Source organism: Lissotriton vulgaris, chromosome 6, assembly GCF_964263255.1.
Source record: "Lissotriton vulgaris chromosome 6, aLisVul1.2, whole genome shotgun sequence".
NCBI lineage: Eukaryota > Metazoa > Chordata > Amphibia > Caudata > Salamandridae > Lissotriton > Lissotriton vulgaris.
In genome coordinates, this window is record NC_141694.1 from 1,352,160,375 (window position 1) to 1,352,183,635 (window position 23,261).

At 44.2% G+C, this 23,261-nt stretch overlaps 1 protein-coding gene across 1 annotated transcript in view; it reads right to left on the reverse strand.

Moving 5' to 3' along the window:
• The window catches only part of RYR2 (ryanodine receptor 2), a 3,481,211-nt gene that overhangs the window by 599,130 nt on the left and 2,858,820 nt on the right, over positions 1–23,261 (reverse strand). Inside the window, exon 83 of the mRNA XM_086925791.1 lies at positions 2,242–2,315. Within this exon, the coding sequence (XP_086781917.1) occupies positions 2,242–2,315 (74 nt within the window). The remainder of the gene's footprint in view (positions 1–2,241; positions 2,316–23,261) is intronic.

Here is a 23,261-nt window from a genome sequence, read left to right on the forward strand (position 1 = left end):
CGACGATGCCGTCGACGTAGAAACTGTCGTCGTCGATGTTGAAACATATGAAGCAGATAACATTGCTCCCCTCGACGATGAAGACGTCGTCGACGATACCGTCGTCGACAGTGTCGGAACAGGCTTTTTGAAGGCGTGACCTTCCTGAGAGGAAACCTTCACAGAAGTTGCCTTGGATAGAGCCTCTGAAGACTTCTTTGACGTCTTCTTTTGAGTAGGGGCTGAAGGGCTAGGGGAAGCCACCCTTGGTCTCCTTAGAAAAGATTTTGAAGAGACTGAAGAACCTTCACTTTCCTCAGAAGTTTCAAGGTTGTCCCTGTCTTTTAGCCTCGGGAGCCAAATTAAAAGGCGTCCCTCACGATCCTTGAGGGTTTTAGTGGAAAAGGTTCGACATACCTTACAGTCTTTGGCAGCATGGTCTGGATAAAGGCAATACAGGCAATCTTTATGCTGATCATCAATATGCAGCCTCTTCTTTCCACATGAAACACAGGATCCAAACAGACCCTTTTTTGGTGTTTCAGGCATGGTAATATCAGCAATTACTGATGGAAACAGAATAAATTGTTCAAGAACACTGGAAACCATTTTTGAAGAAAAAACTGAGCAGAGCTCAGAGGAGACTCCCTTAACACAACGTGCGGTAGACAATGTGAGGGACTGAGGATCCTTCCAGGAGGGTTCTAGAGGGAGGTGGCAGCTGATTGGCTCTTTCCTAGAGTTTGGTCCTTTCTACAAAAGGACATGGATATGTTACTAATGTGTGGCCTTTAGGCCTATGTATCTATATGTCTATGGGATATTACTTTATTTATGTACCGGGGACTCCCATTCCGACGATGGCGAATGATTCAGGCATGTGAATCTATGAAAGACACCCCTAATACTGGATAATGTGATCATGTGTCAACATCCTGAGACTTGGAGTATTCTGGGAGGATCACTGGGCATGGTATGCTTATCTGCCATGATCATTTTCATTATCACTGAGCCAATCATTTTAGCAGATACTTTGGGAAGCAGTGGATGAGTCTGTTGTCACCTCACAGCATATAACATGCAGCACAAAATTTTAGGTAGGCACCTAGACTGCTAGTAAACCTTATCTGGGAGATGGATCATAAGCAAAGAAACTTGGACTCTTTGCTGTCTGCATCACCAGCATCTTGTGTTGGGCATTCTAGGTCTTGGTACAGCCCCTACCTCATGTCTCTCACTTAGGTTAGAAAAGGCTAACCCCCTAGGCACTGCGGTTCACACCCTAGTTTAATATCACCCAAGATGCAGATACTATTAACTGCTTTCCATCCGCTATACAAAGAGTCATGAGTTTATTTAGGAAATAAGCCTAGGAATGCAGGGCATAGTCTGCTAATGCAATCCATCCCTGAAAGAATATCCTGAATGGCAAAAAGTCTGTCAATGACAGCACACTGCCAAATGTCCATCATCAACCCTACATTTCAATGCATGCTCATATGATTTTTTTTGTATGTTTGCTTCATGGTGGTGGCAGACATATTGAAGTTCAGTGAGTGACACAGGACATACATGAATGAAGATGGGCAAAGACTACATACATGAAGTACAAAACGCACTGGGTATCAGAAGTCAGGGTTTTTGGGGTGAAACAGACTGTTTTTGTTTATTACAGGGCACTTCTACGTTGTAAAATACTGAAATTGGAAAAGGTACAGATGGAAACTGTGCAGAGGGCGACAGAGAATATTTTGAGCCTCAGGACACCTTAAATTTTTACGCAACAAAACAGGAAAAAGACAAAAAGCTGGTAGTTACTACTGCAGCCTATAAATCAAAGGGTCAAATAAGTTTACATGTCTACATTTACAAAATCAGGTCTGTAAATGGTAAAAATGCCTCTGTCTTAACAAAAGATTAGTGTCTGTGATTGTTGGTATAAGCATTTGAATTCTCCAAAAATGTCAACGCAGATCTGTTAGTTTGGAGGTAATGCTTATTTGAAAGGGTTTTTGAACTACCTGAGTGTGGGAATTCGTCTAAGCATATATACATGTTTACATAGCAGAAACTCCACACCCACTTTTTCTGACTGTTCTTAGAAGTGATCACAAACATTTAACCCAATAGGAGTGCACTGCCTGCAGCTGGGCTAACTGCGAATAATAAAATGAATAATTTATTGTGTTGCTTACTAAACCTCATAGCATGCACTACCCTTTCATCAAACAATCAGAACAGAAAGATTAATTAAGATAATACCTGATCCTTCTTCTGTTACCATGCCAAGGCCTTCTGCTTTGTTCTGCCGTTCAAATGCGTTTAGGTCTAGCACGCTGTAAAAAAATATATATACGTAATACATTTTTGTCAGTAGTTATTAACCAAACAACACTTATTTTTCTGTTAATGACGACATTTTCCTGACAGAAGAAGTAATATATGGTTAACTGTGACACAATAAAATCTAAAATAAAATGTACTACCTGTTATTATTCACCACAGCCAGGTAATGGGATTGGTATTACAAGATAACTATGGGCCTGCTTATGATGGGGGTGAGACCGGCACCGTCAGCCTGTTGGTGGCCGTCCCACCGCCATCGGATACCTCTTGACCGCCCACCACATTACAATGGCAGGCGGATGGTCAAGGAGCCCGTAGGTGCATCAGAGGGACTTGAATCCCTACAACAGTGGCGGTGCATGCTCAAGCACCGCAGCAGGGATTACATTATTCCTTTCCGCTTCTCATTTCATGGCAGTTAACCCGCCAAGAAAAGGCAGTTGGAAAGAGACTTTTGGGGCCCCTAGCAGGTCCCCCTTGCTTTCAGCCTTGGGTTCTGGGAGGCACCTATGTTGTTCCCCTACATATCCCCGCACCATGTGGCAAGCACTACACAGCGCCTGTCCTGTAGTGCAGGGATATGCAAAATGTGTATCTTTTGTACTGCGGAGTGTGCTTGCAGCCTGCAGCACAAGCTGCAATACAAAACATACACATTGCGATCGCCTTGAAGGCAGTCAAATCGTAATCCCTATGGCGAGTCCGCCAACAGCTAGTCGGGCGGTCCCACTCCTGGCAGGATGTCCACCATCATAATCAGGCCCAATGTACTTCCTTCAAAAGGGATGAAATCTATAAAATGCTGACACAATGTCTCAAGACCACTTCTGGAGTCTTCAGGAACTGCAGATGCAACATATGGAATTGAACTAAATGGGCACTGGTGCACTGGAAAAGATAATGGTTGCTGTAGGATCTCAAAGTAATTAGGTTTCATCTCCTCTTGGCTTAGTGTAAGATGGGGGGGATATGCCCAGACTCTGAAGATGGATATCAAGTCTTTTCAGTGGCCAGGTAGTCAAACTAAGGCTTTCTGGCCACTTAGGGGTGTCTTGTTACCTCAAACAGTGGATTGTCATTCTAAAGCAGGAGTGTTCATAGTTGGTCTAGGAGGGCTCATGTATTTCAGATTGTGTAGACTACTGCTACCAAAGACTCCAATGTAGATGGGGCTTTCATCAGTTTATGATAAAGAGACATCTTAAACATCTGGCAGGGTTCGTTGCTCTAGGAGTGATGTAAGACACTCTTGTTCTTTAGCAGGTTACTAACCAGCAACATGCTGGTTGTGCAGGGTTTCCTGAAAGTTAAATGGTTTTGGTTGCAGTGGTGGCGGGTAAGAAATGGGGGTGTAGGAAAAAATATTACAAAAGAAAACAAAACTTTTCAGGTCATCTCCAGCTGGCGCCTCTCCTCCAGCAGGAACCCGGAAGCACACAGCCTCCCAGAATCTCCAGACCAATCACAACGCTGCCTTACAGCAACATTGTGATTAGTCTGAGCGCCAATCAACAGAGGGACTGGGAGACTTGGCATGTTCTCCACCCAGGCTGTTATGCATTCTGGATGGAGAAAATGCAATGTGCGCATGACTATTTCGCTGGCCCAAGATGGCCGTCCAAGCCATCATGCACACTTAAGGTACAGCCACTACTCCTGCTTCGACTTCGAAATTAGGGAAGTCCAGCACCAACCCGCCCTGCCCTAACAACCTGGCAGCACTGCACTGCAACTGCAATACTAAACATAAAACAATGCAATGGGGCGACATGCCTCTGCCTTAGTGGATAAGCCGTCCCTGTTTGGCTGTGCCCTGAGTGGTCAGTATGTTTTCAATAGCAGTAGGCCATGCACTCAAACTATTTTATTCTTAGTTTATTTGTTAGACCTTGTTTTGTCAAACTGTAGAAGTACTCTTGGTCTGATGTTTCCAACCACTTTCTGTCACCATCCTGAATTTGGTTCTTTGCCCTTGTACCAGAAATAAATCTCAGCATCAGCTGCATGCACCTGGAATAGAAAGTCAGTTTGTGGATGACACAAACTCTAGATCTAAATTGTGTAATATTAATATATTACGTTTATTTCTAAACAGCCATGTAGACCAAGCACTGTGGCTCCGTAGATAAATAATGCAAGGAACTGTAGTATAGTCTCATAGCCAATAAAGCAAAATAAGGAAGAGGATGCTTAGAGCAGAAAAACACAAGGAATTAGCAGTGGGACAACCAGATTGATCTAAGCAACTGGGGGGCATATTTTAGTGATGTGGTGGTGGGGATAGAGGCTTCCCTTATTTACAAGGCAGCGTTAAACCACATAACGTGGCTTAATGCTGCCTTGTATATAAGGCACCCTTTTATGCTGTACTTAGCGTGAAAAGGGTGGACAATGGGTTTTCCGGCGGATGTTCCACAACAACGCCCATTGATTTTGACTCTGCCTCTATTTACAAAGGCGGTGTAAATAGGAGGCAGCACCAACATTAAGCCCAGGGAAAACCTGGTTTTAAACTGGCGAAATGAGGAGAAGTTCTTTCTTTTTCCTTGCTTTTGCTGTTTCCTTGTGTGCTGCGTTGTGCAGAACACATGGAAACTGCAAAATACCATTGACTGTTTATGTGCAGGAGGGCATACACAATCAAAAAACAAATGACATTTTGCAACTTTTATGTGTGCTGCATTAAGCAGCACACATAAAAGTTACAAAACGCCATTTAAAGTTTGTTTATGTGCAGGAAGAAAGCAAGTTACTTACCTGTAACTTTGTGTGAGAAGTTGGCCTGATATGCAGTGCTCACTATTCTAGTGATCACTATGTATCATTCCAAACGACCCTTATTGATGATTGGTTGTAAGTCAACCTTATAGACCAGCTATCCTAGTAGTATGGACAAGAGCAGTCTTTAGGCTAAACTCTAGAGGGCGTGTTAAGCCAGCTGTTATACCATCACATATACCCCTTGAACACCAAGTGAAAGGACACCACACAAGTTGTTATGAAAAGAAAAGGATGTTTATTTATAACAAGTCTACCCTGATCTCTTTATGAGTCAGGGAGCTAAGCACACAACAAAACTCTTACAAAAATACTTTAAGTTGCACAATTTACACAAATGCCCGAGGGGCACGAAAAACCATATACTACAAAAGTGGAATGCGAAATACTAGCAGGTAAGTAACAAGATCCAGAGGCTTCAGGATCGCTAGGACTACACTACTGAACCCTAAGGTTAGGAGCAGGAGGCCTAGGGAGATCGGGTGCAGAGTGTGCACTCTCACGTGGGATGCGGGACAAAGTCTATGGATGCTAGATTTCGTAAAGTTAGTGTTATCGGACGAATCCGAATAGTTAGGCTGAAAACGAAAAAGAATCTGGACACTTAGATAGTGAACCTACGTTGGAGCACCGAAATGCTCGAGTTACCTAGCCCAGGGGCTGCGGCTGCATAGGGTTCAAAAGACGTCGGGAATCCTCGTTACAGTCTATGGAGCCTGAAAGAAGAAGTTGCTGGCATGCGACCAGGGATGAAGTTCGATGTGATCCAAGCCTGGATCGGAGTTGAAGATGACCTGAAAGCAGAGGGGACTCAGTTCTTGATCACTAGCCCGTGATCAGATGGGCACCAGGATGGCACCGGATGAAGTCACCTCGACCAGGTGAGTGGGCGACGCTGGGCTCTGCAGTCTCTCGGACCAGGAGGCGATGTCGGCGACCAGGATGGAGGTGCGAGCTGTCCCACGAAGGTGTCTGCTGTCGGCGATGCTGGACCCAGGATTGGGGCAACAAACCTTGGCAAAGGCAAGCCCACGCGGTGGACTCAAGATGGCGTCTGGAGTGGACCAGGAGGGTCCGGGGCGCTCCTCTTTTAGAGGGGAGCAAGGGCCAGTCTGGAGCAACCAGACCAGCGATGGAAGTGTCGTGGTTCGTCGTCAGGAGGGCCACAAGCCAGCAGGCAAGTAACCGGACAACGCGGTGAGCAGCAAAGAGCAGAAGGGCCCCACGCAGATCTCGTGGATGCTGGGGGGCTGGACTTCGGTGCTGGAGCTGCTCAGGGTTAGGGCTTCTCAAACCCCAAAGCACGCACTCGAGGATCACTCGGCGGTCGTGCTGGATAAGCGTCGTGCAGTCTTGAAGATGGCCGGTCCCTTCAGGTCTCGTCACACTGACGAATCTCAGCTGGGCAGATGATGTAGGTAGAGGTCAGAGGTGCCAGGGAATCCGGGTCTCGTCGAGCTGGGTAGTCTTGATCCGGAGGATGGACTTACAGCAAACCGCATGCGCTTAGATGGTGCCCGCTGGTGCAGGGTGGCTACTCCTTAGCCACAAGGGAGAGTCTTCAGAAAGGTTCAAGAGTTCTTTCGTGGAAAGTCGTCCAGATTCAGAATTATCTAATTTGGGAAGGGGGCCCGCTCCTACCTTTATACTAAAGAAAGGGGCTGGCACGCGACTAGGTCCTGCCAATGGGTGGGACCAGGAGGGGGGTGGTTACACTCCTCTCCCTTGTCCGGACTTTCCCCAGCTCAGGGGCTGGTGTGCCCCTGGAACTGGTTCAAGCCGGCATATGCACAGTGAGCACCGGGGTGTCACTTGCAGTCACCTTCCTCTCAGCCCTGCCTACCTGGGATACACAAAACCCTGTCTGGGATGGTGCTAGCACCGCCCCTGACAGGAAACCCTTTGTCCAAGCTCTCCTTGGTGGAAGGACTCCCAGCAGCAGGAGGTCAGACTTGTGTCTGTGGTGGCAGCATCCATTTTGTGATGCTGAGGCTCGAGTTAACTTTAACCGGGGTTCTCAGTTACATACATGTCGTGTCCCTCTAGAAGGGTGGAATGCTAACCCTGTCGCCAGAATTGGTGAGGGGTTAGTATTCCAATTCGTATGACACCTTACTCGACATGTTTTGATAAAGCGATACCAAAGTTGGCAAATAACCGCGAGGATTATAATGCACTTAAGAGTATATGGTACGCGTTATCATGGAACAGCTATTAGGACTTGGTTCCGCAAGCTGCAGACGGACTCAGCTCATGCCAGAGCACCATCTCAAATAATTCCAAGCACTCTGCCTTCAGGATTGATAAGGCCTGCCATAGGAGTGACTGATAGGATTACATGTGTCCATTTTAGGGTTAGATATAGGGATACTATATCTAAAGCAAAGGGTGATTACACCACCTTGCCCCAGCTGTTGTGCAGCCAGTTGTGTCAGATTTGGATGGCCAGCCAGGGGTGGCATAATACATGCTGCAGCCCCTGGTAGGCCCTGGGTACACCTATGCCCTGGGTACCTAAGGTACACTGTACAGGGACTGATAAGGTGACTCAGTATCCAATTAGATATGTACCTAAGGTACATGGAATCCATTTTACAGAGAGAGCAGTAGGCCTGGGGCCCTGAATAGCAGGGTCCCAGGTCAAATAAGTCGAAAAACCAGCAAAACACCAGGCAAAAAGTTGGGGGTAACCATAGTCAGATATCCACCTTCCTACACTTTGGTTCCCCAGTATTGATAACTTTCATAGATTCCCATGCTTTTGTATCATTCCCCGTCATCAGAATGGGAGTCTATGTAACAAAAATACCATAGCAGTAGGTACAAAAGAGAAAGAAAAAGGCCTATGCCTCATTCCCTTTTGTAGCATATCACCCTCTTTTTGTAAAAGAGACCAAACTTGGGCATCAGCCAATCAGAAGTGCATCACCCCATAGAACCCTCCTGAAGGAACCTCAGAGCCTCAGATTTTCGTAGCCGTTGTGTATCAGTCACCATATCTGTTGTAGGCTGAGCTTTCCTCTGGGAGGTGGGTGGGCACATGGGAATCTATGGAAGTTACCAATACTGGGAACCAAAGGTACAGGTAAGTAACTTGTTTTCTTGCCCCAATATTGGAACTTTCATAGATTCCCATGCTTTTGTATCAGAGTAGCAAGCAGTTAGCCATAAAAACACATTTTGTGTAATAAATACATTGCAATCGCCAACAAGACATAAAGATACAAAATGTGCAAACAACGGAAGGCGGGATAGAAAGGAAAGCTCACCAATTATTGGAAGAGGTTCCTCAGGACAGCCTGGCCCACTGCCGCATCCTCTTGTTGTAAGGACTCCAAGCAGTAATGCTTAGTAAAGGTGTGAACGCTGCTCCAGGTAGCAGCTCTGAAAATGTCTTTAATCTGTACCCCCGCAAAGAGGGCCGTTGAAGTCGCCACAGATCTTGTGGAATGTGCATGAATCCTGCCAGTCAGAGGTTTTCCTGCTGCAGTGTGGCAATGCAGAATGGCAGTTGTGATCCTTCTTGCTATCCCCTGTTTGGATAGCGGGAGGCGTTTGCTTGGACCCCAAAAGGCAACAAACAATTGAGAGGATTTCCGAAATCCCTTAGTACGTTCCAAGTAGAATTTTAAGCACCGTTGTATATCCAAAGAATGCAGTGTCTTTTCCGCTGGTGTAGCCGGTTGAGGAAAAAACGTTTTCAGAATAACTTGCTTGTTCAAGTGGAAGTCCGAGGGTACCTTGGGCATAAACCTAGGGTTAGTTCTTAAGATTACAGTGTTCCTTTTAAATTGTAGGAAAGGCTCCTGGATAGAAAAGGCCTGCAACTCTCCAACACGTCTAGCCGATGTGAGAGTGAGGGGAAGAGCCAATTTTCATGAAAGGAACTTCATGTCAGAATGAGGAATTGGTTCGAATGGGCCTTTCATGAGCTGAGAATGGACTAAAATGTAAATTGTAAAAATTGATACTTGTTTAGCGCACTACTCACCCGCAAGTGTCTCAAGGCGCTTGTACGAATACCGCTGTGGAACCCATCCTGGCTTTCCCTGTGAGGCGTCCACTCCTGGGCACCCCCAAGGTGGAGGCCAGGCATCCTTAGCGTTGTGGGGGCTGTTGTGGACATTAAGCAAACTATTGCCCAGAGTTGCAGAGTGGGACTCCATGATTGGAATAGGCACCGAGGCGAGAATTATCAGGTCTGTGGAATTTTTGAGCCCAAGACCCGCCGAGGCGGGGAATTGAACACTGGTCCCGGGCTAGACCTCTGCATCAGGGTCTTCCGCTCTAATCATTGAGCCACACTTCTCCACAGATTTAGATGCCAAGTAGGAAGTGGAGGCCTCACTGGTGGATAGACTCTGAACAAGCCCTTAAGAAACTGTTTGACAATCCTGGAAGACCACAAGGTTGGTCCAGACCCAGACCTTCTGTATCTCGAAATGGCCGCCAAATGAACCTTAATTGACGAATGGGCTAATCCCGACTTAGCCAGGGACAGCAGAAAAGGTAGGAGCTGATGAGGCTTGGAAGCAAAGGGGTCAATCTTTTCTCTCCTACACCAGAAACAAAATCTTTTCCATTTAAGACGGTAAGTCCTGTTCGTTGAAGGAGCCCTTGCCTGAGAGAGGACCTCCTTAATTTCGCTTGAGATGGGGAGATTCATAAACTCTCGCTGCTCAGGAGCCATGCTGTCAGGTGTAATGACTGTGGATCTGGGTGCCAAACTTGTCCTTCGGACATTGTGAGGAGATCTGGTATAATCCTCAAAAAAAGAGGAGGAACTTGCGACAACAGATGGAGTTCCGTGTACCAGAACTGTCTCGGCCAAGCAGGGGCTATCAAGATCATCCTGCACGGCTCCACTTTGATCTTCCTGATGAGAAGCAAGATCAGAGGGATGGGGGGAAGGCGTAGACAAATGTGCTTGACCAGGCTATCGAAAGCGCATTCCCCAGAGACCCTCGGTGGTGAAATCTGCTTGCGTAAGACCGGCATTTCTTGTTGGTCGGTGTGGCAAAGAGATCCACCTCCGGTCTGCCCCACTGGCTGAAGACCTCTTCCAGAACTTGCTGGTTCAATTCTTACTCGTGGCTGACTGAGGATGACCTGCTCAGTCTGTCGGAGTTCTCGTTTAGAACTCCGGGCAAGTGTTCCGCCTTTAGCGATATTCCCTGAAGTATCGCCCATTCCGAGATCTGTTGAGCTTCCTGCGAGAACGGACGAGATCTGGTTCCTCCTTCCTTGTTCACGTAGTGCATGGCCGTGGTGTTGTCTGTCCTGATAAGCACTTGCGAACCTGCTAAGCGGAGGAGAAAAGCTTGCAGAGCCAGTCTTATTGCTCTTAGCTTCAAAAGGTTGATGTGGAGCCGTTGCTCCTGAGGAGACCAATGACCGCTGACATGTAGGTCTTGCATCTCTGCTCCCCAACCCTCCAATGACGCATCCGTTGTTACTACTTGAGGAGACGGGTTGTTTACGAAGGATAGACCTTGGGACAAGTTGTCTTGATCTGTCCACCATAAGGCCGCTTCCCTTATCATTGGAGTGACAGTCACCTTTTCCTCGAACCATCTGTGAACCTGTTTCCATTGGTTGTCTAGGTGCTCCTGTAGAGGATGCATCCTCAGTCTGCAGTGAGGAATCATGGGAATACATGATGAAATTACCCCCAGCATAGATTTGTAGCGGCGTACTGAAAGACATCTTCTTTCTTGTAAGTCCCCAGCCAAGGCTTGTAGTTTCTCCATCCTTTCCAGGGTCGGAAAAGCTTTTGAGAGCTTTGAATCCAGGATGGCTCCCAAGAAACGCGCTTTTCTGGACTGGACTAGGGATGACTTTTCCTTGTTTAAAGTGAGTCCCAGATTTTGAAACGAGTTTGTACAGGCCCGAACAGCGTCCCGCGCTGCGTCCCTGGACGGGGCCTTCAGCAACCAATCGTCCAGGTAGGGGAAGACTTGACAATGGTTTCTTCGTAGGAATGGCGCTACAGGCGCCAGCACCTTTGTGAAAATCCTCGGGGTGAGCGAAGGCCAAAGGGTAAAACCCTGAATTGAAAGTGGCTCTTGGCTACTGTGAATCGTAGAAACCTTCTGTGTGCTGGGTGAATCGGGACATGGAAGTACTCGTCCTCGAGATCGAGCGTGGCCATGAAATCCCCCGGACTGATGAGCCTCAAGATGTCTTGGAGAGAGACCATCCGGAAGGACAGGGAGATGAGATAGGTGTTGAGCTCCCTGAGATCTAAAATGGGCGCCATTTCTCCAGCGTCTTCTTTACCAGGAAGAACCTGGAATAGAATCCTTGTCCCTTTTGATTGGAGGGGACCGGCTCTATCGCTCCTTTCCGGAGCATCTGTTGGACTTCGAGCCTCAGGAGACGCAGGTGTTTCGATGGAACCGATGCCGGGGACTTGGGTGGAGGGACTTGCGTAAATTCCAAGGTATGTCCTTTCCGAATGATGTTGAGCACCCAACGGTCTGATGTTATTTTGGACCAGTTCTGAAGGTATTTGGTTACCTTGCCTCCAACTGATGACTTCTTGGAGGAGGGTCCAGTAGGAAGAGCCAGGAGGCCGCTATTGGCGCTTGGACGAATCCCGTCCTCGGCTAGCCTGTTTCCCCTTATTGTAAGGCCTGGAGTAGTTAGAAGATTGGCCTTGTCTCAGTTGATAAGGCTGGCGGTACTGCTGGGAACCTGAGCCCGTGGATGAATAACGCTGCTGTTGATAGGATCCCCTGTAGTTATTACCTCTGCCTCTGGAACCCTTAAAAGGAGACTTGCGGTATTGAAGGGTACCCAAGGATCTGGCAGTTTCCGTGTCCTTTTTGATCTCCTGAAGAGTGTCATCGATTAGCTTTCCAAATAATGCTTCCCCATCAAAGGGAAGATCCAGGAACTTATTTTGAATCTCCGGTCGAAACCAGGTAGCCTTCAGCCACCCCTGGCGACGGAGGACTGCCGCCCCAGCCAAGGAACGAAACGCTGTTGTTGCAATGTCCATGGCACAGTCAATGATCTCCATTGACGTCGCCTCTCCCTCCCGCAAGATCTTTTTTGCCTCTGGTGTTGATTCTGGAGGTAGCTGGTCCAGGAACAGAGCAACATCACACCAAAGTTGGCGGTCGTATCTACCTAATATTGCCAAGGCATTAGCAGCTCGCACCAGAAGACTCGCCGTCAACGAGAATCTTTTCCCAGCATTATCCAATCTCCGCCCTTCCTTGTCCGGAGGAGTTGTTAAGGGAGCAGAGGGGTTGCGGGATTTCCTCTGTGCTGCTTGCGAAATAACTGAGTCTGGTTTGGGATGGCCCGTTAAGGCCGCCGGCCCATCGTCAGGTGCTCTGAATTTCTTATCCAGACGCGGTACCACAGGGACCACCATCGCTGGGTTCTTCATAGCCTTCAGGCCTTCCTCCCACGGATGATCCACTATAGGTATGGACCTTGTTGTCTTCCTGTAGGGTTCCTTGAAGTCGTACAAGAAACAATCCATGGCCACCGCAGGCATACCCAATTTGAACCTGCCACCTGCTCTCTCCATCAGCTGATGGAAACCTCCTATGTCCACAGGCAGGGAATCTACTGGATCCGGAACTGGAGTTGAAGGATCCGGAATGATGTATTCATCCCATTCAGTCGTATGTGCAGAGACATTTTGATCCTCATCCGAGGAATCATCATGGGCATCTGCCGGCCTGGAAGGATCTTGTGGAAAGGATGTTTGAGGCTGAGGGGACACGTGATCAGGTAATCCAGGAGTAGCAGTTGGATCAGAAACCAAGACAGGCGTTGCAGGCGCTGCCGGAACCAGCATTGGCCTAATAGCCTTAGATTTGTAGTCCTGCAGCATCTTATGCAGGTACTGTAGGAATGAAGATGGTACTGTAACCATATCCTGCCCAGAATAATGTTGTGACTGGGCCGCCTGATGATGTCCACCATCCTCCTGGTCATAACCCCCTTCAGAGTCCGTCTCTTGACATTTGTCCAGAAGTTGAGAGGGACTATTGGCATAGCCATATGAGTCCTGGTCATCCTCATCCGACTCCCCTTCCTCAGATCAAAGCTGGTGGCAAGGGGGTCACTCTCCAAGGAGATGTCATCTCCAGCGTTATTCTTGTCACTGAAATTGTAATCCTTTTTTCAGATGACAATATCGTCGATGGTTCCGTCGACGATGGTTGCACACACGTCAACGAGATTGGTGTCGTCGACGTTGTCGACGATGAAACTGTCGACGATCCAGCTGTCGTCGTCGTCAAAGTCGTCGTCGTCGACGTCATTATCGTCGTCTACGCTGTCACTCTCGTCGTCGATGCTGTGGTACTCGACGCCTTCGTCGACGACATTGTCGTCGGCAAACCTCCCGTCGACCCTGATGAACCTGCCGTCGACGCTCCCTTCTTCGACGACGATCCCTTCGTCAACGAATCCCCCGTCGACGAAACAAATTTTAATTTTGTCTTCAATTTCTTCGTCGACAGAAACTCCGCTGTCGATGCCTTCATCGTGGAGGACTTGGAATTCCTCTCAGAAGATTGGGAAGAGGGTTTCTTGAAGACTGGGTCAGTCTTCGCACCCTTGGAAGGCGTAGATGGTCTTACCCTCACCTTTTCACCTCGGTGAGAAGATTTGCTTGGACCCTGGATCTCAGACTCACTGGGGGTCTTTTTTGAGGCCTTAGACGGAAGCTCCACAGAAGGAGAAGGGGAACCCCTACCCATTTTCACTGCCCTTCTTGAGGAAGATGCCAATGCCGATGCTGAATCCTCACTGTCACTGGGGACAGTATCCTTCCTGGATTTCAACTTCTGGAGCCATGTCAGAAGCCTACCCTCACGGTCCCGGAGGGTCTTGGTTGAAAAAGTGCGACAGATCTTACAGTCCACAGCCTTGTGGTCAGGATAGAGGCAATAGATGCAGTCTTTATGCTTATCCTAAATGAAAAGCCTTTTCTTGCCAAAGGAGGAACATGGCTTGAAAAGGGCCTTCTTCTTCTCCTTGTCAGACATCCTGGAAGGCAGCTAACAATCTGAAGTGAATCTGAAAAGAATCCGAAGAAAAAACCTTGATGAAACTCTCTGAAGAGTAGAAGTTGAGCAGAGCTCAAAGGAGACTCCTTAAGCACAACGTGCAGTAGAAAATCTGAGTCTCTGAGGTTCCTTCAGGAGGGTTCTATGGGGTGAGGCACTTCTGATTGGCTGATGCCTAAGTTTGGTCTCTTTTACAAAAAGAGAGTGATATGCTACAAAAGGAAATGAGGCCTAGGCCTTTTTCTTTCTCTTTTGTACCTACTGCTATGGTATTTTTGTTACCGAGACTCCCATTCCGACGACGGGGAATGATACAAAAGCATGGGAATCTATGAAAGTTCCAATACTGGGGCAAGGGGGACATTCCTACACATAAACAATCTTCCCCTCAACGCAGACACTCTTGCACTATGGTGAAAGGATGCCTGCATTGGCGCTAGGCGGCTAAGTTAAAAACCGCGCAGGCAAAATGCGGGGCTGCACCATCTGTTGTAAACATGGTGCAGCCCTGCGTTTCTGAAGTGGCAGAGTGCTGCGTTAAGCCAAGGAGGCTAACGCTGCGCTCCACCACTTCATTATAAATATTCCCCTGAGTCTGAAAATGCACAGAGGTGGTAGGGTACACCAACAACAGGCAGTACACACCTGTCGTAAATCTCAGATTTTGATTTAGGTACATAGAAAAGAGTTTGTTCTGTGGAGTTTAAAAATCGTCAAGGACTGTTCCATTCCAGGTTGGAGGCAAGGAATTTAGATGTTCGCATAGATGACTTTATGGATGATCAAACTAGCCTACCCTTAAAACAGACCATACTGCTGATGGACAGTCACAGTCCAGACTTCAATCCCTGTACATGTTTCCATCTGGGCAGTTTTGTGGTTATGCTGCTATAGTCCAGCAGGCACTGGAATATTACATTAGACAAACAGTGATACTGTTGTTCAATGATGGAAACATTTACTTCTGAGTCATGAGTTGAAGGAGGCGGAAGTTGACAACCTTAGCAGCCTAGGTATCCAGAGATAGATTTGTGTCAATACAGATACCCAGCCTAGGTTGGGATTTTGCTGGCAGAGGGAATTGACCAGTCTTGGGTGTCCAGACTAACTTGTTTCAAAAAGAAACATCCAGGGTCTTTCGAAAAATCTCTTTTTTACCTTAATTGAGTTTATGGAAATTGAATCGCACGTACTACATGGTTTCTGACTTTTTTGACAAACCAGGGGTTTGAACAGCCCAAAAATAACCTGGGGGTTATCAGTCTACATGTAAAGTTGAGCCCTTGTCAGACAGAGAAGAAGTGTAAAGGGCTACATGTAAGGGTCACCTTACATGGGCAACAAGGCCCACAGTGTGCTCCACCATCGATTCTTTTTATTGGGGGGCGGGGGGTTTATATAGGGCGAACTAGACTTGAAGGTTTCAGAGTGCTTTACATGAGCATCAATTGTGTGACAGATGGACACCTTCATTTTTGTTAGGCACAGGGAGATTAAGTGATTTGCCCAGAATCACAGGATCTTGACCGTCCCTGCCAAAAGTCAAACCTGGTTCTCCAGCTTCGAAGTCAACCACTCTAGCTGTTAGGGCAAATCCTCTTCCTTTTTCGGGGAGACTGAACATCTTAAAGGGGTCAGGTAGGCACTGTGGTACTCCGGCATGGAGTACAGTTATTCCAGGCAAGTTGTGACTGAAAAAGTTAGCTCCAGTTCGGCCTCCGATGCTTTCCGAATGCCTTAGGAACAGGTAAACCTGGACACCAGCTGTACAACTTCTTGCTCCTGATCTCTTCATTCCTGATTGTTTCCTTTCCCCTTTGGCTGAAACTCTTTTGACAGTACTTTATGAGGAGACCACTTCTTCTTCATGCTCCCTACTAGACCTGCTGTGTCCATGTGATGCTTCTGAACAGCTCCCTTTGCACTTTTCTCGAAATATTCTGTGTTCCTTATTGCATTTTGCGGTAATGCACAGTCTTCTACCAACTCTCAAAGGGACCCGGCTACATCCTGTTTCTTCACAGTAGGGAAATAACTCCATGTTTATGGATAATAACTGTTGTCCATCTTAGTGATGTAGGAGAATCTGCACAGTAGTGGACTACTACTTTCACACCAGTGTATTACTACTTACTTTCACAACAGTAGATTACTACTTCCTTCAGCAGATTTTACTTTTCTTTCTTGTGTGGCTGAACTGAGTAGGAGCTAGTGGGTGATTACCTCCATGTGAAAGGACTTACTGGAATATTAAAGAAAGGGGTTCTAGTTGATTCTAGTAAGACTCTTATCCCTTCATGCTGTAGTTCTCATCCTTACCTTGGGGTTCTTGCATAATGTCTCACTAATACTTCTGTCTTACTACCACTTTGCACCAGTCTTGCAGTACAACACACTCCTCCTTGTTGTTAGTCCCCAAGTTGCAATTGACACTCAGGTGTTGATTTTGTGGGTTTGGTGCACACTTCTATTGGTTCCTATGTCTAGACTCAGATAAGTGTCTGACATAGTAAGCACAAATTAAACAGTACATGGGACAATATTATTTCCACCACACAGGAGATCATATGTCTCTGAGGAGATATGACAATATTTGAGTTATTTGGGAAAGTTTCTGAGATACTTGCTTTCGATAGTCTGTTGATCAAACCTTAATGGTGGATGATGTCCAATGCCATGGGTATATCAAGTATGATCAACACCCTGCTATCACCATCATTCTGCAGAGGTAATTCAGATAATTATTGTTCCTGTTATTTGACTCTAATCTTTCATCAGGAGAGGATTGTGCCACACACCGTTAATATCATGATGATTAGAGGTTTGACCTGAAAATGTTAGTTATCATTAAGAAGAAATGAAATGAGCTTAGTTCATTGAAGTGGGAACTGATTGCAAATGAGTAAATTAGGTTTTGGAGCCTCTGATCAGCTTGGCAGGTGCCACAGCTTGCAGAAGAGAAAAAGCTCGAGGTGACTGAAAGTTGTGCTGTATATCCAATCTTGAAAGCAATACCCTGAAACCTTGAGTTTCCTGGGATGAAAATGTAACACACTTTTATTGCTGGTAGATTACAAATATGACACATTTTAAGTGCTTAAACTGGTAGTACAATCACTGTTAAGCAATGAACTAAAGGAAGATTATCTCGACTCATACCAAAAGTACTAGGCATTGAACTCTGGAGAGTATTTTCAGTTGCCAAATTTGGTTTACATTTTGCAGATTGTTGGAAGTTTCACAAGGGATCTACAACTTCAGGACTGAATAGTTATGAAGGGCATCCCACACACATACTTCAAAATGCAAGGCTTTGTGTGACTAATATTAGTTTGAGCACCACTTGCAATAGACTTCCAGTAATGTATTGACAGGATCACACACTTTCGGGTGTAACATCGATCTGCAATGCTGAAGAAGATCTACAACTCGAAACATTATCACTTGTGTCTGAAGAGCATCTGACATGTGAGTAGAGAGACTGCAGTAAGGAGCATAAGTCAAGGTGATATTATTTCTGTTAGAATGCAATGTTACTTTCACATCAGATCCATTCCTGTTCTAAGATCAGGAGGTGATTGTCTTAGAATTGAGGGGCAGAAAAGCTAAATGCACAAAGGAACGTGGTTAAGACACATACCATATTTTGATGTGGTATCCATTTATGTTCAGTCTCATATAAACTACAATAAGTTAACTGTTTTATTTTAATGCCCCTTTCATTTAGTGAGTAAAGCTCGGCACAATAAACTGCATATGTACCAATAACTTACTTTCAAAACTATTCTAGCTTGCAGTACTATAGGTATCGCCAAGGATACTAATTACAAGCTAATTGGTCAAGGTTCACTTCTATTGCTACAAGAATTTGCTTTATGGCAACATCTATTTACCCTCATTTAACAGATAGCATGACTGAAAGCCAAAGCATATTATATTATTATTTATTTGCAAGTTCTATTGTATCACAGGTCTTCTTTGGCACATTTCTATCCTCTCCTTCAAAACAGATATTCCAATTTCCTTCCTTCCTAGTGAATGTCCAAGCGCTTTTAAGCACTGAATGAAATGGCCAATGAAGGAACACATGTTTATTTTCATTTTTTTTGTATTGCTCGGCATCTTGAATTGCTTCCATAGGGAAAACACATGTATTTGATAAACGCATGTACATAAAATTGTGTGCTATGTTATGTCTGTCATGCAGCTAAGAGGAAAAGGGACAGCATTTTTCATTGAGGAGTAGAGCTGTAATTGCACTCCCAGATTACTTTATAATTCAAATTCTACCATGAGTATCATGAAAAAGCTTTTTGCACGGCAAATACATTCATGCACTAGAATGGAGTAAATTGTTGTAGGCCTTTGACTGAAAAGAAGTACATGGGTGTATAAGCAAGGACAGTTAGTTTAATCACAGCAATATTTAAAATATTACTTAAACTGTAGGCAGTAGGAAGGCTGGTGCAATGGGATGAGCATAGAGGGAGGGGCAACCTGATCCTAAATCAAATGTGTGTAAAAGAATGTTTAGCAGGAAGCAAAGGTTTAGTGGACCTCAGAATCCTTAAAGGTTGGTAAAATCCTGGAAAGATACTCTGTGACATTGCAATGCTGCACCTTATGGCCTAAACTGAGTTTGCTCTTGGACTGGGAGGCAGTGCAGTGACTTGAGTGGGTCCATAGTGTACAGACATGTATGAAGTATTTGAGAGTGTCTGAGCAGTGTCCTGTATTTGTGTCTGTTGTTGCTGAACCACTTCAGTTCCACCCAGTGTGATAATGTTTTAGAGAGCTTAACACTCTGTGGTGGACTTGAGATCCTTCTTCTAAGAAAATACATATCCTTGTGCCTGCAGCACCACACAATGACCAATATTATGTACTACCAGTCTATGGTAGGTACATTGACTCCTGCATGTGATGTCATGTGGTTGACATATGCCTTATGCTCTATAGTGTTACACACTGCTGAGAGGATCAACGTACAGTCCAGGGCATGATCTTGGAAAAATAGCACTTCTTCATTTTTAGCAGTGTCCTTTTTCTCCCCTGTTGAGACTAGGACTTGTACATAAACCACTTAACAAATGTTGAACTCTAGGTGGAATGAGGGGTGTTTACTCACCACAGTTGTAAGTGTCTTTGTGATGCAGAGAGGTGGAACATGGAGGGATAGAAAGGGTTTGGGTGTCAGGGATCAGCTTTATTCAGGATTGGAATGATAATAGCACATTTAAATTTCCATGGCAATGTGCTCCAAGTTAGTTAGGCAATCAGGTGTCTCACATTGAAGATAATACTTAGACGTGAAGCTTTTTAGAAAGTTTGGAGAATATTAATAAATATTGGTGCAAGAACCACAACAAACACTCAAAATGAAGGCAAACCGATGTAACACTACATCACTTGATTTAGACGTGCATGGTTTTCTCTTAAGGTGGTACATTTTGTTGCTGCAGATGGAGACTCAGTTGTTGCGTTATGGTATAGTGCTATATATTGTGGATTTATAAGACACTAGAAAGTTCTAAATTATGATTGCTATCCTGAAGGATTCTCTGAAGAAGTGGTGAGGGTATGTATATGTGCTTATTGCCCTGCTTCATGTGGCTCCATTGCCTCTCCTGAGTATATAGTAGATGGTATAGGGGTGTTTAGGATTTTGAACCAATATCTCTAAAGGGCTCTATTTGGCCATTTCAAAGAGTGTGCCTCAGTTATGAACCAGTGGTCGTTTCTACATTGAAAGGGATGGTTCTGTGAACATTCAGTGGAGCAACATAGTCAAGAACTTGTGAGCTTAACTAGCAGATTCTCTAATATGTCTGTAGAGACTATTACATGGGGATCTTTTATGGCACATGCTGTATGCAGGAAAATCCTTGTGTTGAGGATTTCCAGTTTCTGTACACAAGGACTCAAATTATTTTAGACGGTGGCTTGGCTATAATGCAGAACTTGATTTCCAGTGGGAGTTACACAATATGGCAGCCAACCAGGAGAGGGACTGAATTGTGATTTAACGTTTTGAGATCTACATTAACAGACAGTTAAATCTGTAGTTTTTGGCATCAGTTGGCTTCTTATTTCTTTGTGTCAAACCTAGGTAGTCTATATCCTTAAATATTTCTTGATCAGGCTTGCGCAACATGACTTTAGTAGTTTAGGGTAATACCTGTCCTAGGAGTAACAAAATGCTTTGGGTGAGGTGAAGGAGTTTATGAGGAATGTAAGTGAGATTCATTTTAATGGTTAGTGATATCTGCACATATGAAGAAGCAGACTATTCTTATAAATTTGTGTTGTTAGTTTGCAATGGTGTTTACTTTCTTAGTTGCTATTTTGCTAAAGCTGCCAGTAATCATTAATCATCCCTGTATTTGGACATATTTTTAGAAGGTATTTCCTAAATATGAATGTCATGTGTGTGGATGAGTAGGTCTGTGTTTGTGATGTTTTTGACTGGGCTTAAGTCATTTTCTACTATATCAAGATTTGAGGGTGCTAGATGAGGATGTTAGTTTGGAACTAAATCATGCAAAAGGATAACCCCACATATAACTCAAACGATTGTAGATTTTCAAGTTGACCATATCATGCAATATATTTTAGGTTTTTATTAAAAGTTGTAATGCAAATCTGTAGGGGTCAAATATGTCTAGTTAATGTTTATCCTGACTAAACAAAGGCTAAGAAAAAGAAGACCTCATGGCATTACTGGTGCAGCAATGAAAATACAGAATTTCAAGACTAGTTCAGAATATATGTTCTGTTATATGTTATCTAGGAAAGCAGTAATAATCCAGCATGTCTAAAGACCCCTTTCAACAAAACCTGGTCAACAAAGGGGGGACAGTTTGCTGAATGTCTGTCCAAAAAGATAGCATTGGAAGAATGAGTTTCAGAACCTAACCACTATAATTAAACAGGTGATGCTATATACAGAATTCTGGTAGAATTTCAGTACAGTGTGATTCAGGTGAATCATAGGGCAAAGAGGTATAGATTATTAGCATGCAGAGAGATTGTTACCTCTTAAAATATGGTAATAGCAATTGTTCGCTTTTAAAATCAGGCCGCAGATATTGAAATGAATTACCCAATCAACACATCAAGAATGCAATCCGTCGGTGTGGAACTGCAGTTCTACTTGTTGCTGACTGATAGGATAACAAGTTCGGAACTATGGGCCCGATTCACAGAACTAAGTTAAGACAAAATCCTAAATTTACTACCATTTTGGTATTCACAGAAAGGCACTTACTCATTTTGTTATTCACAGAAGGCACTTACTCATTTTGGTATTCACAGAAGTTAGGAGTCCTAACTTTAGCACTCCTAAATGCCTTCTGTAAATATACCGAAAGTCTTAAAATTAGGATTTTTCTCAAATTTACTACTACTCAACTGAGAAAAATCCTAATTTTAGGACTTTTGGTATTCGCAGAAGGCATTTAGGAGTCCTAAAGTTAGGAGTCCTAACTTTACTACTACTAAATTGAGAATAATCCTAATTTTAAGACTTTCGGTATTCACAGAAGGCATTTATGAGTCTTAAAGTTAGGAGTCCTAACTTTACTACTCCTAAACTGGGAAAAATCCTAACTTTAGGACTTTCGGTATTCACAGAAGGCATTTAGGAGTCCTAAAGTTAGGACTCCTAACTTCTGTGAATACCGAAATGAGTAAGTGTCTTCTGTGAATACCAAAATGAGTAAGTGCCTTCTGTGAATGCCAAAATGGTAGTAAGTTTAGGATTTTGTCTTAAGTTAGTTCTGTGAATCGAGCCCTATATTTTCAGTGTTATTATTAATAAAAAAAAGGAAACATATATAAATATATGTGTATCAGTTTGTAAAAAAATCATGTGTTGTCATAATGGAATATATAGCACCCGAGGACAACAATTAATACACCAATCGCCCATAAAATGTGTACATTAATTAATCAGACCATAATCATGATAACAACAATCAAAATAAAATGTACAACCAAAATCTTCACCAGGTTGGCAATATACTAGTACCTCCTAAAACCCCTCAATCAATCTAAAGCAGAATTCAGATAACTACATATAGTAAAACAGTGATTCCAGCTATTCAGTTTAGTTAATCTAAAAACCTATGTAGCTATGGAATAATGAAAAATAATCTTTCCTCCCTAAAATGTTCTCTAAAAAGGAAATGCTGACTTTGATACTCCCTCCAAATAAATGACAAGTTCATGTTTTGGCTGCTATTATACTCTGGACTTCTAATTTTTAAAACGGAAACATATAATTTGTGGCAATCTTACTTTATATAGTGTAGTGTCTCACAGGGATCCATACATGTGCTTGTAGGAGATTTAGTACATAATCAGGATATAACAAGAGACCTGGAGTAATGCTTGAACAAACAACAACTTACTACTTTAAATTGAAAGTCTTACATTCTTTCTTAGCCAATACGTCCTTCAAATTCAGATAGTCCAGAAATACAGTTCAGCAACCCAACATGTCCTCAACCCTGTGTTGAAATACTTTTTTCTTACCTTATCAGGCAAATTAACATCTTGAATTTTCCCTTGAAAACTGACATTACTCATTCAAAAATGTCCTAAAGCCAAGCGGTATAAAGACTTGATTGCCAGCTCCAACCTTACTACTTAATAAGGTATACCCGGAAAAATACCTAAATGCTGTCACATATGCACCCATTTTGTTCTTTAGTGTCATGGTCACAGTCTAAGAACCAAACAGGGGTACCATGCGTGATTACAGGAGGTGCTATGACCGTTCATGCCTTCATATAAACCAGCATTGTCACGTGTACCATGTGTGATCGTAGAAGGTGCATTGACCATTTATGCCTTATACAAACCAACATTAAATGGACACCAGGATTACCACTGAATTGTGCCAAGGTACCTGCCACATCAGTAACAGGATGTTTTTAACAAAGTATACCTCAATATTGACAAATATCTACTTATACTTATATATAGACACCACCAATAGTGTGTTTGAATGCAATATTCAGCTGCTCTTATTCCTTTCTTGGTCAAAATACATATTTTGAATTTGGGTAGGTCATTTTGAAAATTGTCTTCTGAATAGATGTCAAGATGATTCGTTCCCTT